This window comes from Sus scrofa, chromosome 17 (genome assembly GCF_000003025.6).
Source record: "Sus scrofa isolate TJ Tabasco breed Duroc chromosome 17, Sscrofa11.1, whole genome shotgun sequence".
In the NCBI taxonomy this organism is placed as follows: domain Eukaryota; kingdom Metazoa; phylum Chordata; class Mammalia; order Artiodactyla; family Suidae; genus Sus; species Sus scrofa.
In genome coordinates, this window is record NC_010459.5 from 35,447,964 (window position 1) to 35,464,521 (window position 16,558).

The following is a 16,558-nucleotide window of genomic DNA, read 5'->3' on the forward strand; positions in this document are numbered from 1 at the left end:
AATACAGTTTGGAAGAAAAAAATGAATCCTGCTGTTTTTTCAAAATCACCTTACATATTACTTTCTACTTTTCTTCCAAGTATCACATCTCTTTACATAGTTGCAATCAGTCTACATTCATAGAGGTATTGCTGGGAGTCACCACATTTCTGAAGTTTTTGTCAGTACGCTGTTGGTAGAACACACTCTTCCCTGCTTTGCACTTGCTTTTGAGCACAGAAGACCCTAAGATAAAAGTTCCTTAAGAGAGCCTAGTTCTGTTCCATCCTCACACACCCACACTCTTCCAGTTGAGGAAGAACCTCAGCTCAATCATACTGTAAGGTGTCCCTTGTAAGCCTTGCAGATCTTGGTGGTTACAGTTTTCTTTAAGAGGAACATGAGGTATTTAGGGGGTGGATAAGGCCAGTTTGTGCTCGTATGGTCCTAAATATGTTATCAAGCAAAGATAAGGAGCTCTTCACAGTGCAGAGTCTGCACTTCTCCTTTTCTATAATGCATTGTTCAGTGTTGCCAGTGTTTTAGTGATAGTTTCTGTCATCTGTCTCTGACATACAATGTGTGCTTACTTCTTTTTGATCACTAGAACTTTGCTGGTATTTGCCAAATGAGTTAGAAGTGTGCTGGTAGGCTCCATTTTAAGTGTATGGCACCAATCTATTTCTCTTCCTTGCTGACTGTTTAGATGATGATAATTTTACCTTTTCACAGAGGAGAAGGCCAATCTGGAGAATAAATTTCCTGGAAAGAATGGTACAGGAGGGCTTTTTCAGGACAAAACTCCTCTGAGAAAGGCTAATCTTCAGCAAGATTTCACACCTTTGAGACCAGGTAAGAAAGAACATGAGAAAAAAAGCTCCTTGGCAGATGGTGGAACAGTGTAGTAGGAACCTGAGGGGGTCTGGGGAAATTACCTAAATGCTGTATTCTAAGGTTTTCAATTGGTAAAATGGGCTAATTCATTTATTCATTTCATGGTGAATGTGAAACTAATGATGTGCCTACCTTTTTTTTTTTCCCAATCTTTTCAAAATTGAGCTAACATAGAATTTTATTGCCAGATATATAACTGTTTTCTTTTTATGATGAGATTTAATGTGACCTAAGCTGAGTTTGGCTGGGAAACAAAACAGCAGGAGGGAAGAATGTGCTGCCTGCCAGTTGTACAAGAATTCTTTGAGTCATAATATCTGATTTTCAAAGATGATTGACATTTAAACTAGTAGTTACTAAGTCTGCCAAATAATGTTTATTATTTTGAACAAAAAAAGTATTCTTTAAGAGGTCATAAATTCTCAAAAACGATTCTTGATTTTTTGGTTTTATTTTGTTGGCCATATTTGTGGCATGTGGAAGTTCCCAGGCCAGGGATTAAACCCATGCCACACAGTGACAATGCTGGATCCTTAATTTGCTGTGCCACAAGGGAAGCCTTGATTCTTGTTTTGAAATAGCTATATTTAGATATAATTCACTTATCATGCAATTCACCTGCTTAAAGTATATGTTTCAATGTTTTTTCATATAGTCACAGGGTAGTTGTGCAGTCATCACCACAGTCAAATTAGAGCATTTGAAAATTAATCTTTTGGGTAAATCTGACACTAGCTTCAATCACACCCATTAACTAGAGGGCCATATCTGGAAATAGCTGTATTTTCAGTGAACTTGTCTAGTTTGCGGAGTCTGAGTTGCTAGGCTGACTTTAAATTAGTTCTTTCATAAGTATAGGTGATATCTATTGAATTTGGGATCTGGAGAAGAATCTTGAACTTTTGCATCCATCTTTCTTGCATAAGAGGTTAGAACTATGCATATTTCATTTGAGGTGCTTAGAAATGTGGCAGATTTTCTGTTGCTTTGATGGTTTTTGTGCTCTTCTTGAATTGAATAAGCCTGTGATATACCTAGTTTGTTTGGACCTCTTTCAGTCTAAGACTGTTTTGTCAGCAGTACGTCCTAGAGCAAGAGACCTCTCCTGGGCCCATCAGGTGGTGAAGACCATGCATACTGCTTCCATGCATGCATACCCCTTGGGCCCCGCAGTCTTTGTGGTCTTTCTCACCTGTCTCACCTGTCTTCCTCCCCCACCCCTACTCTCTGCACCTACAGCATGTGGAAGTTCCAGGTCAGGGATCAAACTGCTGCAGCAGTGACCCAAGCCACTGCAGTGACAGCACTGGATCCTTAACCCACTGAGCCACATGGGAACTCCCCAAATGCTAATTTTTTCATGAAGACTTCATTGTTTCTTTCTCATTACTCTCAGCACTTTTTTCTCTTTCCGTTTCCTGATGGCCGTGGTAACATCAGAAGACTTTATGATAGAAATATCTCATTTTCCCACCCAAGTTCACTTTCTCAAATGCTCTATTTTTAAACTCTTGCTATTTTAAATTGAATTGGGGCTTATATCCATATCTTATCATGGGAGTTCCCATGTGGCTCAGTAGAAATGAATCCAGCTAGTATCCATGAGGATGTGGATTCGATCCCTGGCCTCGCTCATTGGGTTAAGGATCTGTTGTTGCCATTAGTGGTGGTGTAGGACGCAGATGCGGCTTGAATCTGGCGTGGCTGTGGCTGTGGCGTAGCCTGGCAGCAGCTTTAGCTCTGATTTGACCCTTAGCCTGGGAACTTCCATATGCCGTGGGCATGACCCTAAAAAAATAAAAGGCATAATATCTGATCATATGATTACTTCCAAAATATTTACTGTTTTTTTATTATGTAAATATTACTCAATGCCAGATCAGTTATTGTGGCACAACTGCATTCCTCCTTGATTCTTTTTTTTTTTTTTTTTTTTTTTTTTGGTCACAATCTCTTGGCCACATAAAGATGATCCTGACATCAAGGTCAGGTAGATTCTCTTTAAACTTTTTAGTTACTTAAAATTTTGTCACGCATAGCTTGCTTCGTATTGGACAGTGATCCTTGGAAGTTATAACTGCTTAATTGGGGAGGGCATTATTTTTCTTAATATCTTTTCAGTGTCTTTGCTGCCTTGTTTCCTGGATCTTATGTCTTCTTTCTTGTATTCTTCCATTCATACCTCATTTTGCAGGAGTACATCCTCTGGGAACTTCCTAAGTTTATGTGCAGGAGAGAACTTTGAGTTCTCACATGTCTGAAAATGTCATTGTTCCACCTTCATTTACAATTGAAAGTTTGACTTAATACAGAATTGTAGATTGAAATATTTTTTCCTTCACTTCTCTGAAAGCAAAGAATTTTTACCTTTTATCATCCGGTGTTGCTGGTGAGGAATTCAGCTTATCCTATTTTCCTTACCTAGGCTATTTCTTTGTCTCTATGGAAGCTTTCAGAATTTTATCTTTTTTTTTTGTCTTTTGTCTATATAGGGCCCCACCCGCAGCACATGGAGGTTCCCAGGCTAGGGGTCTGTTCAGAGCTATAGCTGCCAGCCTATGCCACAGCTCTACTCCAGATCCGAGCTGCGTCTGTGACTACACCACAGCTCACAGCAATGCTGGATCCTTAACCCACTGAGCGAGGCCAGGGATCCAACCTGCAACCTCACGGATTCGTTTCCGCTGTGCCACCACAGGAACTCCCAAGAATTTTATCTTTTTAAAATGTTGTAAGAATGTGTTTGTGATGCTTTTCTTTGAGGTGGGGGCTTAGGCTGGCAAATAGGCAAGGCTCTGGATACTTCATTTCTGCTTCAACCAAAAGTAGCTTTTAATTATTTATTTATTTATTTTTAATGAACTTCTTTTCTTTTTTTCTTTTTTTTTTTTTTTGTCTTTTTGCCATTTCTTGGGCCTCTCCCGTGGCATATGGAGGTTCCCAGGCTAGGGGTCCAATCGGAGCTGTAGCCACCGGCCTACGCCAGAGCCACAGCAACGTGGGATCCGAGCCGCGTCTGCGACCTACACCACAGCTCATGGCAACGCCGGATCGTTAACCCACTGAGCAAGGGCAGGGATCGAACCCGCAACCTCATGGTTCCTAGTCGGATTCGTTAACCGCTGCGCCATGACGGGAATTCCCAAAGTAGCTTTTTTTTTTTTTTTTTTTTGTCTTTTGTCTTTTTGTTGTTGTTGTTGTTGTTGCTATTTCTTGGGCCGCTCCCGCGGCATATGGAGGTTCCCAGGCTAGGGGTTGAATCGGAGCTGTAGCCACCGGCCTACGCCAGAGCCACAGCAACGCGGGATCCGAGCCGCGTCTGTGACCTACACCACAGCTCACGGCAACGCCGGATCGTTAACCCACTGAGCAAGGGCAGGGACCGAACCCGCAACCTCATGGTTCCTAGTCGGATTCGTTAACCACTGCGCCACGACAGGAACTCCCCAAAGTAGCTTTTATAAATTGATCTACTGCATAAGGTTTCACTGGAACTAAAGGTTCTACTGCTTAGGAGGGATACATACACATACACACAATTTTCTTTTTTCCTTTTTTTTTTGGCTTCAGCTGTGGCATATGTATTCCTGAACCAGGGACTGAATCTGAGCCACAGCTGCAACCTATGTCACAGCTGCAGCAATCCTGGATCCTAAACCCATTGTGCCAGGCCAGGGATGGAACCTGTGTTTCCACAGTAACCTGAGCCACTGTAGTTGAAACCTTAACCCACTGTGCCATAGTGACAACTCCTACACACAATTTTCAATCTAGAATTCTGTATTAAGTCATATATATAGATGTATCTCTCATCTCTAGCTCATTTCCTTGAGATTCGAGTACTGACTAGATTTTACTCTCTTGCAGTTGACAACACATATAACAAAGAGGCAGAAAAAGAAAATCTGGTGGACGAGTCCATTTCATCAAATACTTATTCTTCCATAAAAATTAAAGAAACCACATCAAGAAATATTCCAGCTCAGCCTCAGAGGTAAGACTGTTCTAGAGCTCAAAAGTGTTCATATTACCCATGTTCAAAGAATAGTTACTAGCGTACCTCCTGTGTGACCCATACTATGTTAGACTCTTGATGTTACCTTATTTAGTCTTCGTGACATTTATGAGTTGTAGGTAAGGGCTCAGAGGTACAAAGTTGCTTGCCCAATGCAGATTTATTTCAGAGACCAAATTCATACTGATCACTTTGGTTCCAAAGTCCTTGCTGTTTGCACTGTCAGCATGGGTTGCCCTTTTACATCCTGTGTTTGTGTGGATATTTGACAGGTTGTTGTTTTTTCCTGTTTACAGGTTGTAAGTGAACTTCATAAGGGCAAGTATCATGTATCCTTAGTGCTTAGCAGTGTTTGGCAGGAGCAAAACTGAATAAAGACTTGAGTGAAGGGGTGGATGGATGGCTGGGCTAAGCTGCACTCTTGGCACTAGTGACCTCCAAAAATCTAATATCTTTGAATATTGCATTTTGTATCAGTGTCCTTCTTTTTTTTTTTTTTTTTTTTTTTCAGGGCCGCACCTGCGGTATATGGAGGTTCCCAGACTAGGGGTCGAATTGGAGCTGCAGCTCCTGGCCTATGCCATAGCCACAGCAGTGCAGGATCTGAGCTGCGTCTGCTACCTACACCACAGCTCATGGCAGTGCTGGATCCTTAACCGACTAAGCAAGGCCAGGGATGGAACCTGCAACCTCATGGTTCCTAGTTGGATTCGTTTCCGCTGAAACACGATGGGAACTCCTCAGTGTCCTCTTTTTAACCAAAACTCATTGTTTGGGAGCTATCAGACTTAGTATTAGTTGCTTTCAGATGGCACTAACCAGGAGTTCCCGTCGTGGCACAGTGGTTAACGAATCCAACTAGGAACCATGAGGTTGCGGGTTCGGTTCCTGCCCTTGCTCAGTGGGTTAACGATCCGGCGTTGCCGTGAGCTGTGGTGTAGGTCGCAGACTCGGCTCGGATCCTGCGTTGCTGTGGCTCTGGCGTAGGCCGGTGGCTACAGCTCCGATTGGACCCCTAGCCTGGGAACCTCCATATGCCACGGGAGTGGCCCAAGAAATGGCAAAAAAAAAAAAAAAGACAGATGGCACTAACCAAAAGAGTATTCAAATTAGATTTTTTTCTTGTCTTTTTTTTTTTCCTTTTTATAGCCACACCTGTGGCATGTGGAAATTCCCAGGCTAGGGGGTGAATTGTAGCTGCAGTTGCTGGCTTGCATCACAGCCACAGCAGCAGTGGATCAGAGCTGCATCTGTGACCTATGCTGCAGCTTATAGTAATGCAGAATTTTTTTTTTTTTTTTGTCTTTTCTGTCTTTTCTAGGGCCGCACCTGCAGCATGTGGAGGTTCCCAGGCTAGGGGTCTAATTGGAGCTGTTGCCATCGGCCTATGCCAGAGCCACAGCAATGCCAGATCTGAGCCGCGTCTGTGACCTACACCACAGCTCATGGCAATGTCGGGTCCTTAACCCACTGAGAAAGACCAGGGATCAAACCCACAACCTCATGGATACTATGTCGGATTCTTAACCTGCTGAGCCATAATGGGAACTCCTCAAGTTAGATTTTTAAAACCTTTCACCGTCTAGGAGTTCCCGTCATGGTGCAGCAGAAACAAATCTGACTAGGAATTACTAATTACCACTAATTAGTAGGAATTACTAATTACCACTCATCCACAGAGTTTAAATTCCAGGACTATTATTGCTTTATACTTTGATGTCACCTAGAATATTCCCAAGGAATAGGAGTGGCAGAGTATTTATAATACTATTGCTCAAAAGTAATGAAATTGCCCTTTATGAAGCCTCATGCTGGTAAAAGAGGATCACCTTGTGAGGATGGTATTATACATGTTTATTTTAATCTTTTTATGGTGAAGAAGTCCATTTTAATTAAAGATTTCTTTGGGATCTCAACCAGCTAGGTATATGTCACAGGAGACTTAAGTGATTGCTCTTGGTTGATTCTGATTCCCATATTTATTTATTTATTTTTTTGTCTTTTTAGGCTGCACCAGTGTGGCATATGGAAGTTCCCAGGCTAGGGGTTGAATCAGAACTGTAGCTGCTGGCCTACACCACAGCCCTAGCAACTCAGGATCCGAGCCGCATCTGCAGTCTACACCGCAGCTCACAGCAACGCCGGATCCTTAACCCACTGAGCAAGGCCAGGGATTGAACTCATGTCTTGGTGAATACTAGTCGAGTTTATTACTGCTGAGCTACAATGGGAACTCTTATTTCCATATTTAGATTGTGAAGTGAGGCCTACCTAAAAGGGACCCAGTATCCTAGAAATTCCTTCAGAATGCAAGATAGTGTGTGTCTTAGCTTCTCCATTTTGTATATGTATATGGTTACTAAAATTGCCCCACATTCTGACTGAATTCTCAGATGCTTTTGGAAATGATGGTATGAAGGAAAGCTAGCCATTCTCAGAGTCAGAAGATGTGAATTGTTTTTGTTTGTTTGTTTTAATGGCAGGTTCCTCTACTATTCAAAAACCTTAGTTTACTGATAATAACTGTATCTCTCTAGGCTTGTTGTAAGAAACTGACAAATTAGATAATATGCGACAGTAGTTTGTAAACGATAACTGCATTATGAAAATGCATAAAGAGGTAAAATGTTAGTGCCATTTATCTCAGATCTCAGATTTATTTTAGTCCGGGGACGCCCAATCCAGAAAGGAACAGAAGGTGGAATAGGAAAGTGTAGGTAATCATTCAAATTATCTACTGTTTTATTTTCACTTGGTTTTGATGGCTAAAAGATGGCTAAAACTCCTTTCACACATAATAGTTAAGAGTCAATAATGTCTTAGTCTATAATAATTTTTCCATGTAGGTATTGCTTTACCATGTGTTTTAATTTTTATAATCTCATTCCTTAGCAATTTTTCCCTAAAGACACTCAGCAATTCTTCTTTTTACTTTATAACCTCATTGTATGTTGATTTTAAGTAATGGTCCAAAATGGTCATGTCTTCATGTGCTTTGCTGTCTTTCTTTCTAATGTTATGAAATCGTCTTCATTTAAGAAAATTAACAAATTTTATTGGAGTATAATTTGCATATAGTAAAATCTTGAGTATACAGTCTGATTAGTACTGACAAGGGTATATAGCACCATGCAACCGTGACACCATAATTCAATATAGTACATTTCCATCACTTTAGAACACTCCCTCATTCCCGCCCCCTTTTAGTCAACTTTTTACTGTTCATTCTGCCTTCTCACTCTCTCTGCCTCCCAATCAGAGGCCACCACTGTTCTGATTTCTGTCTGCAGAGATTAATTTTGCCTGTTCTAGATATTTTTATAAATGGAATTGTATAGTATACATTTATATCTGACTTCTTGGCATGTGCTTTTGAAATTCATCCATGTCATTGCATGTATTAATATTTTGTTCCTTTTTATTGCTGATAATAAATTCTATTGAATGAATATACCATAATTTATTCACTAACCAGTTGAGAGCATTTGAGTTGTTTCCAGTTTGGGGTTATGAGCAGCTCAAAATGCTATGAGTAGTTGTCTACAGATGTTTGTGAGGACAATATGTTTTCTCTTGGGTGAGTACCTAAGAGTGGAATTGCTGGGCCATACTGTTAAGTGTATATTTATAAGAAATAGCCAGAATGTTTTCCGAAGTGACTATAATTCCCATTAGCAATATATGAGAATATTGATTTCTCCACATCCTGGCCAACACTTGGTGTTGTCGGTCTTTTTAATGATATTTCATTGTGGGTGGGTTTTTGTTTTTTGTTTTTTTGGTTATTGGTTTGTTTTTGGCTTTTTAGGGCCGCACCGCAGCACATGGAGATTCCCAGGCTAGGGCTTTAATTGGAGCTGCAGCTGCCAACCTACACCACAGCCATAGCAACGCCAGATCTGAGTTGCATCTGCAGCCTACACCACAGCTCATGGCAATGCTGGATCCTTATCCCACTGAGCGAGGCCCAGGGATCCAACACTCAACCTCATGTTTCATAATCGGATTCATTTTCACTGTGCCACTACAGGAACTCCTTCACTGTGTTTTTAATTCACGTTTTTCTGATGACTAATGATGCTGATCACATTTTCATGTGATTATTGGCCATTCATATATCTGTATATATAGTTGCTCTGTAAGTCTAATTCCCTGAAGTCTCCCCTGAAAATGTTAGTGGTCAACCAAGACTGAGTAGAGTTTATACTCAGGTTTAAGTGTATATACTCTCAGTGGTTCTCTTGCTTCTAGAGGTTTTTTCGTTGTTGTTTTCTTCTTGGGGCCACATGTGTGGCATGTGGAAGTTCCCAGGCTAGGGGTCAAATCAGAGCTAGAGCTGCCGGCCTACACCACAGCCACAGCAATGCCAGATCCAAACCACGTCTGCAACCTACACCACAGCTCACGGCAACGTTGGATCCTTAACCCAGTGAGTAGGGCTAGGGATTGAACCTACGTCCTCACGGATACTAGTCGGTTTCCTTACCACTGAGCCATGACGGGAACTCCTGCTTCTGGAGTTTTGCCTCTAAATTTCCAACTGTTTTGTCAGCCCTGATGTTTGAATTCTAATACCTCAAGCTAGTAAGACTTTAGCTGTGTGCCATTCTGCTATATGCATATTGGAAAATGTAGTGAATCAAAAAAAGCAGCAAACTCATTCGTCTTACCTAGTAAACTTATGTCTATTACGGATGGGCACCTCACCAGCTGCTGCTTTTTCACTGGACCCCCTTGGACTCCCCTAAACATACATAGTTAGCATATGTAGGTGTGCATCGTTAGCATATATAGTAGCACATAGGAATTTATGCAGAGTTTTGGCTCATATTTTGGGTGATATCTTTTCTGTAGCTCTTTCTTTTCTTTGCTGTTTTTTTGTTTTTTGTTTTTTGTTTTTCGTTTTTTGTTTTTTTTGGCTGCTTCTGTGGCATGTGGAAGTTCCTAGGCTAGGGACTGAACTCGTGCCACAGCAGTGACTCAGGCTACCACAGTGAGAATGCTGGATCCTTAACCCACTGCGCCACAAGGGAATTCCTGCAGCTCTTTCACTTCCAGGATTTTCCTCCTACTAAATTTCCAGTCGCGGGAATTCCCGTCATGGCTCAGTGGTTAACGAATCCACCTAGGAACCATGAGGTTGCGGGTTTGATCCCTGGCCTTGCTCAGTGGGTTAAGGATTCGGCGTTGCCGTGAGCTGTGGTGTAGGTTGCAGACGTGGCTCGGATCCCACGTTGCTATGGCTCTGGTGTAGGCTGGTGGCTACAGCTCCGATTAGACCCCTAGCCTGGGAACCTCCATATGCCACTGGTGCGGCCCTAAAATAAATAAAGAAATAAAAATAAATAAATAAATTTTTAGTCGCTGTACTGGACCTGAATTCTCTTTTCTATTATCTCTATCCAGTGAGACTAGAGTTTTCTACTGCTGGACCTGCCATGTTTGGGGAGTGACCTCAGGCAAAGAAGCTATTAACTCATAATTCTCAACCTTTGTAGTTGCTGTTTTTCATAATTCTTAAACTTCGTAATTGCTCTAGTTGCTGTTTTTCATGTTTCTCTATTTTCTCTCTACTTTTGATCACTTTCCAGTGTCTTCAAATAGTCATATTTTTGTATTTTATCTACATTTTGTAATAATATGAAGATTTGGATGATAAATGCAATTTGCATTACTCCATGTATTTATTTTTATGAGTACTTTTTAAGATTGATAGGAAATTCAGGATTTGCTTCAAAATCTAGGGGGTGGATGGAAGAAAAATTGACAATGTGATTGGCTGTAAGATGATAATTTTTAAAGCTGAATAATGAGTACCTAGTGGTTCATTATATTATTCCTTCATTTTTTAATGTTTTAAATCCTCTATGATAAAGATTTAAAAATTAAGTACTCAATGCAGTCTCAAAAATTTGCGTATATAATAATAAAGACTAAAGTGTTGAGAGAAAGTAAACAAGATCTAAATAAATGGCAAGGCATACCATGTTCATGGTTTGGGTGACTAATGTCAAGTCTTCTTATCTGATCTGTAGATTCAATGCAATCTCTGTAAAAATCCCAAAGGTTTTCATTTGGGACATTGATAACTTGATGTTAAAATTTATAGAGAAATGCAAAGGTCCAAGAATAGTCAAAATAATTTTGGGGTGTCTAATATATAGCAAGGCTGATTACTGTATAAAGCTACAAGGATAAATGAGACCAATGCAACAAATAGAACCTTACTCTCCTATATATGGGCTAATAATATATGACAGAAGTGGTATTGCAGACCTATGGAGAGAAGGTCTTTTTATTTTTTCCTCTTGTATAATCAATGATTGGACAATAGGTAACCATATAGAACAAAATGAGACTTGGCCCTTTCCTCACTCCATATAAAACAGTTCTAGGTGGATTGTAGATCTAAATGTGAAAGCTAAAGCTCATGTAAGCAAATATAGGAGAATATCTTCATGACCTTGGAATAGGGAAAGATTTCTTAAATAAAATCCACCAGAAAAGCGCTGACATGCTTGTAGGGAAGGAGATTGTTGTATTTGAACATACTTATCTCATGATAAAATCACATGATACCATGAAGAAAGTTAAAAGCCAAACCCCAGATTGAGAGAAGATAATTATAACACTTAAAACCTACAAAGGTGCATATTCACAGTATATAAAGAATTCCTACTAATCAATTAGAAGAGAATTGACAACACAGTAGAAAACCACCAAAAGACTTAACTGGCATTTTATGAAAGAAGATAACCAAATGGCCAATAAACATGTGAAAATGTGCTCAGTCTCACTGGGAAAAGCAAATTAAAACCGTCATGAGTTTCCATTGTGTACCAATTTATATGACTAAGATGAAGTTATCAAACAATACTAATAAATGTTTTGGAGAATATAGAGCATTGCAGACTCATAAATTTGCCACTGTAAGCATAAATTGGTACAAGCATTTTGGGAAATAGCTTTAGTTGATAAACCAATGTCATATGACTTAGCAATCTTATGCCTTAACATACATACCCAACAACATGTACATCAAGAGGCATATATGAGAATCAGTAGTAGACGGGATAAATAGTGGTATGTTCCTGCAATGAATATTCTACAGCATTGAAAATCAGGGAATTAGAACTGTGTAAGTCAATGTGGTTGAATCTCATAAGCATAATGTTTAGTAAAATAAACCACACAGAAAAATGTTTGCAGTAGTCTGATTATTATATAAAGTTTTTATTTGTTTGTTTTCTTTCCAAACTAATGTACCATATTTATGGGATTGCATGTTTGTATGGTAAACCAATAAAGTAATGATCAGAGTTCCCTTGTGGTGACGTGGGATAAGGATCCAGCATTGTCACTGCAGCAACTTGGGTTGCTGCTATGGCACGGGTTTGATCCCTGGCCCAGGAACTTCCACATGCTGCAGCTTCCTGCCACCCCCTGCCCCACTCCAAAGTAACGATTACTGTAAAAGTCCAGATAGTACCTGCTGCCAGTGTTTTGTTTCTTAGCTGTGGTGGTGATTTCATGAGTCTTCACAATTGTAATCAGTTAATTTTTGTTTTGTATACTTTTTGTTATGTTATATATTTTAACAAAAATAGGAAGCCATGGCTAAAGGAGGAGAAAATAAACACTTTAGTAAGTTTCATGGAGTTCTGATTTCTAGTTTCAAATCTGTCAGCAGTTAGCTATGTAACAGGGTCAAGTCATCTCATCTTTTTTTTTCACTTTTATTCATACCTCTAAAAGGATAGAGTTGTATATGTGATTGCTAGTACCTTCTTACAAAATTAAATCAGCTTTATTGAGGTCTAAATTTATAAACATCGGTGCACCTAAATACCAACATTTTATGATGAATTTTAAAAAGCTATTAGTAAGGCAAGAGGATAATTAGATTTTTAGACTGGAAATAACACCACTTTTTTTCTTTTTCTTTCTATTTTGGGGGGGGGGGCTGGGGATTGCAGTATGCAGTGGCTTGATCTCAATTCCCAGACCAGGGGTTGAACCTGGGCCACATTGGTGAAAGCGCTGAATCCTAACTACTAGACCACCAGGGCACTCCCATAATACCATTTTTTATAGCCCTTGTAGTTTGACATTTTTGACAGATAAGTTTTGTCGATTCTTCCACCATAGAAGATCTCTTAGACTCTCTGCTCAGAAGAATTTGGTACAGAAAGAAAAACATCATGTAAAAATGAAAGCCAAGAGATGTGCTACTCCTGTAATTATCAATGAAATTCCACCCTCCAAAAAAATGAAAGTGTAAGTAGCCACAGCTTCTATCAGTTGGCATAGATTTTTTAACCTCTCTTTGCTCCTATGGTAATAATAGCAAGCAGAATACACAGTGCTTGTTCTTATTTTTGTGCTTGTTCTTATTTTTGTCAGTTAGGAATGTATTTTGCTGAAGGTATTAGCCTATTTAACTAGAATGGGTCAAAGAATAGTGTTTTATTTGCTTCACAGTCTAAAAGTAGTTTGCTGCTGGCTTTGGTTCAGTACTATCTCTGTGAGTCTTAGTTGTGTTTTGTCTGTCTGTTTGTTTGTTTGTTCTTCATATGTGTTGCTCAGGATAGCTCCTCTGTGTTTCTTAGCTTCTTCCTGTGTTTGTTGCCTCATTGTCACAAGATAGCCTGCTCTAGCTCTAGATGTCATATTCATGTTTGAGAAAAGAAGAAGAAAAAGAAGGGTCTGGCAAAAAAAAAAAGAGGGGCAGCACCCATATCAGGAAGTAAAATATTTCCAGAAACATTTAATGATATACCTCAGTTGACTGAACTGTAAATTAGATCCCTCTAGTTGCAGTAGAGACTGTTGAAGCAAGTATAATACTTTTATCTTTATACATTGTTGCCTTAAACAAAATTGGGGTTCTTTTAATAAGAAAGAAAGTGGAATAAATATTGGGGAGGCAACTAGTTGTCTGGCATTTGTTCATTTGATGATGAGCAGTCAGATTCCTTTCCCACCCTCCTGAGCCATCACCAGACAGCTCTTACCCTGACTTCTGCTGGCATTCTCAAAGCTTACCTATTGTGGCCATTGGTACATATGATACGATGATACTATTGGAAGAATCTTGTTGTTGAAACATGTTTGTCCTAAAGAATGAGAAAGTTTAAGCCATGTGTGGCAGATCTGGGGAGGAGGGTAAAGCCAGATATGCTATAGGGAATTGAGGGGATATTTTTTGTCCTTTTGAACTCAAGTTCTAACAATAAAATGAAGCCAGAGGAAGAGGAAGAAGGCAGTGCTCATCAAGATATTTCTGAAAAGAATGAGTGTTCCCCAGAGAAAGCCAAGGGCAGACGCACTGGGCCTTGTATCCCACCTATAAGGTATGATTCTTCTCTGAATTTCAACTTTAGAGTCAGTAGAGTAAAACTACAGATGGGTACATCTACAGTCTGTTTGATGCACATGGAGCTTGGGAAACTCCTAAAGCTGTAACCACAGTAAGGTAAATTGTTTTAAGTCCTCGTGGGTGCTCGAGTCTTACACATTGAGAAAAATATACTTTTAAAACAAATGAAAAAGAAATACAAAAAGAAAAAGTTAGTGAAGCTTCTTTCTACCTAAATTGGCAGTTTTTATTTTGCCAAGCTCCCTTCTGGACATTTCACTAAGTAAAATACATATTTTTACAATCAGTGTATAAATAGTCTTTGGGTTCTGCTTTATTCAGTTACCATGAGGCTATTTTATTTTATTTTCTATTCTGCTGCAACATCTTCACATTTATCCTTTTGATAGATTGTTAACATTCTATCAAATTATATGTAAATATTTCCTGTTGAAAATGTAGTTTCCACTTTTTCATTATTATAAGGAATCAATGAACATCTTTATAGGCAGACCTTTTTCTTTGAGTAATCTCCTCAGGATAAGGAGAAAGAAATTCCTTGATCGAAGAGTATGATCAGTTTTATGGCTATTGATATTTATTGCTAATTTTATTTCTGAAATGAATATATGAGTTTACAGTGCCATCAATTCGATTTGAGTATTTTTATTTCCTTGTAGTCTCCCCTGCATTAATTTTTTTTTTACTTTAAAAACCGTTTCACATTAAATTGATAACAATGTTGATGATATCAAATTGTTTTAATTTTTATTTGTTTGCTGAAGAGATTGTGTAACTGTTATTGCAAACACCTTTTCCAAAGTTCCTCTTGGGTGAATCATCTTTTTCTTTTTCTATTATCTGTAAGTGGCCTGTTTTTTGTTTGTTTGTTTTTTTGTTTTTAGGGCCACACCTGCAGCATATGGAAGTTCCCAAGCTAGGGGTCAAATTGGAGCTGCAGCTGCCAGCCTACGCCACAGCCAAAGCAACACCAGATCCAAGCCATGTCTGCAACCTATACCACAGCTCACAGTAATGCCGGATCCTTAACCCACTGAGCAGGGCCAGGGATCCAACCTGCATCCTCATGGATACTAGTTGGGTTTATTACCGCTGAGATACAATAGGAACTCCTGCATCTGTTTTTCATAGTGTTATCTAAGTTAATATTGATTTACTAGGTAATACTTTTTGGTTTTGATGATTATTTTATCACAGGTTAAGAATCTAATCTATATAATGCCTTTAGATTTTTTTGAACCATTAAGTCTCTTTCTCCTCGCCTCTTTCATCTCCTTTACTGATTTACTCTTTAGGCAGAAGGTTCTAAAAAGTACTGAGGAGCAAGAATTGGAGAAGAGAATGAAAATGCAGCAAGAAGTGATAGAGATGCGGAAAAAGAATGAAGAATTCAAGAAATTTGCTCTTGCAGGAGCAGGTGAACTTAGTTCTGATGGAGTCTTATTTATGGGGGGTGCTTCTCATGATCTTGGAGAGAGTTTTTAAAATCTCTAAAGCAAAAAAATTTCTTGGATAGTAGTCAGCTTAAAAAGATGTGTCTATATAGAAGGTTGGACACTAGTCATATCCCGATAGTCATTCCCTAGAACATTTTATATATGTTGATCCTTTCTTGGAACATGGCCGTTCCTTGCTAATTGTAGATGTCACACCCATCTTTTGAGGGCTTTTTTTTTTTTTTCATGAGGATTTCCCTCATTTCTCCAGTAGAATTAATTCCTCCTTTTTCCTCATAATTCTTTTTCTTTGTTTTAGAAAAAGAAGGAACTAGGATTGAGACAGAAGATAAAGCAGTTGGGCAGCCCAGTTTTTTAAAATTGTTTTCCCATTTTATCCCAGGCAGAGGAAAAGAAAGCTGAATGAATCCAGTTATAGTTATGGAGGAAAAGTAGCTGATGGAGCTGATGGGATCAGAGTTCTGCTTTGCTCTGGCTTAATTATTATTGGTGGAGTCAAAGCTAAAAAGCTGTGCTTACTGGGTTGAAAAACCATCTCTGGAGTTTATAGGGTCTCCCTTTTGGAGATGCTTAGTTACGTGTGCTTTTATTTTTTTTATTTTATTTTTTTGTCTTTTTGCTATTTCTTGGGCCGCTCCCACGGCATAAGGAGGTTCCCAGGCTAGGGGTCGAATCAGAGCTGTAGCCACCGGCCTACGCCAGAGCCACAGCAACGCAGGATCCGAGCCACGTCTGCAACCTACACCACAGCTCACGGCAATGCCAGATCGTTAACCCACTGAGCAAGGGCAGGGACTGAACCCGAAACCTCATGGTTCCTAGTCGGATTTGTTA

The 16,558-nt window shown here is 39.4% G+C and overlaps 1 protein-coding gene across 20 annotated transcripts in view; it reads left to right on the forward strand.

Moving 5' to 3' along the window:
* TPX2 (TPX2, microtubule nucleation factor) overlaps positions 1-16,558 on the forward strand; it is a 53,544-nt gene that overhangs the window by 16,693 nt on the left and 20,293 nt on the right. For all 20 annotated transcript variants that reach the window (XM_021078098.1, XM_021078087.1, XM_021078091.1 and 17 more), the window contains 5 exons: positions 712-831; positions 4,741-4,867; positions 13,037-13,165; positions 14,113-14,241; positions 15,563-15,684. In XM_021078098.1, the coding sequence (XP_020933757.1) occupies positions 712-831; positions 4,741-4,867; positions 13,037-13,165; positions 14,113-14,241; positions 15,563-15,684 (627 nt within the window). The remainder of the gene's footprint in view (positions 1-711; positions 832-4,740; positions 4,868-13,036; positions 13,166-14,112; positions 14,242-15,562; positions 15,685-16,558) is intronic.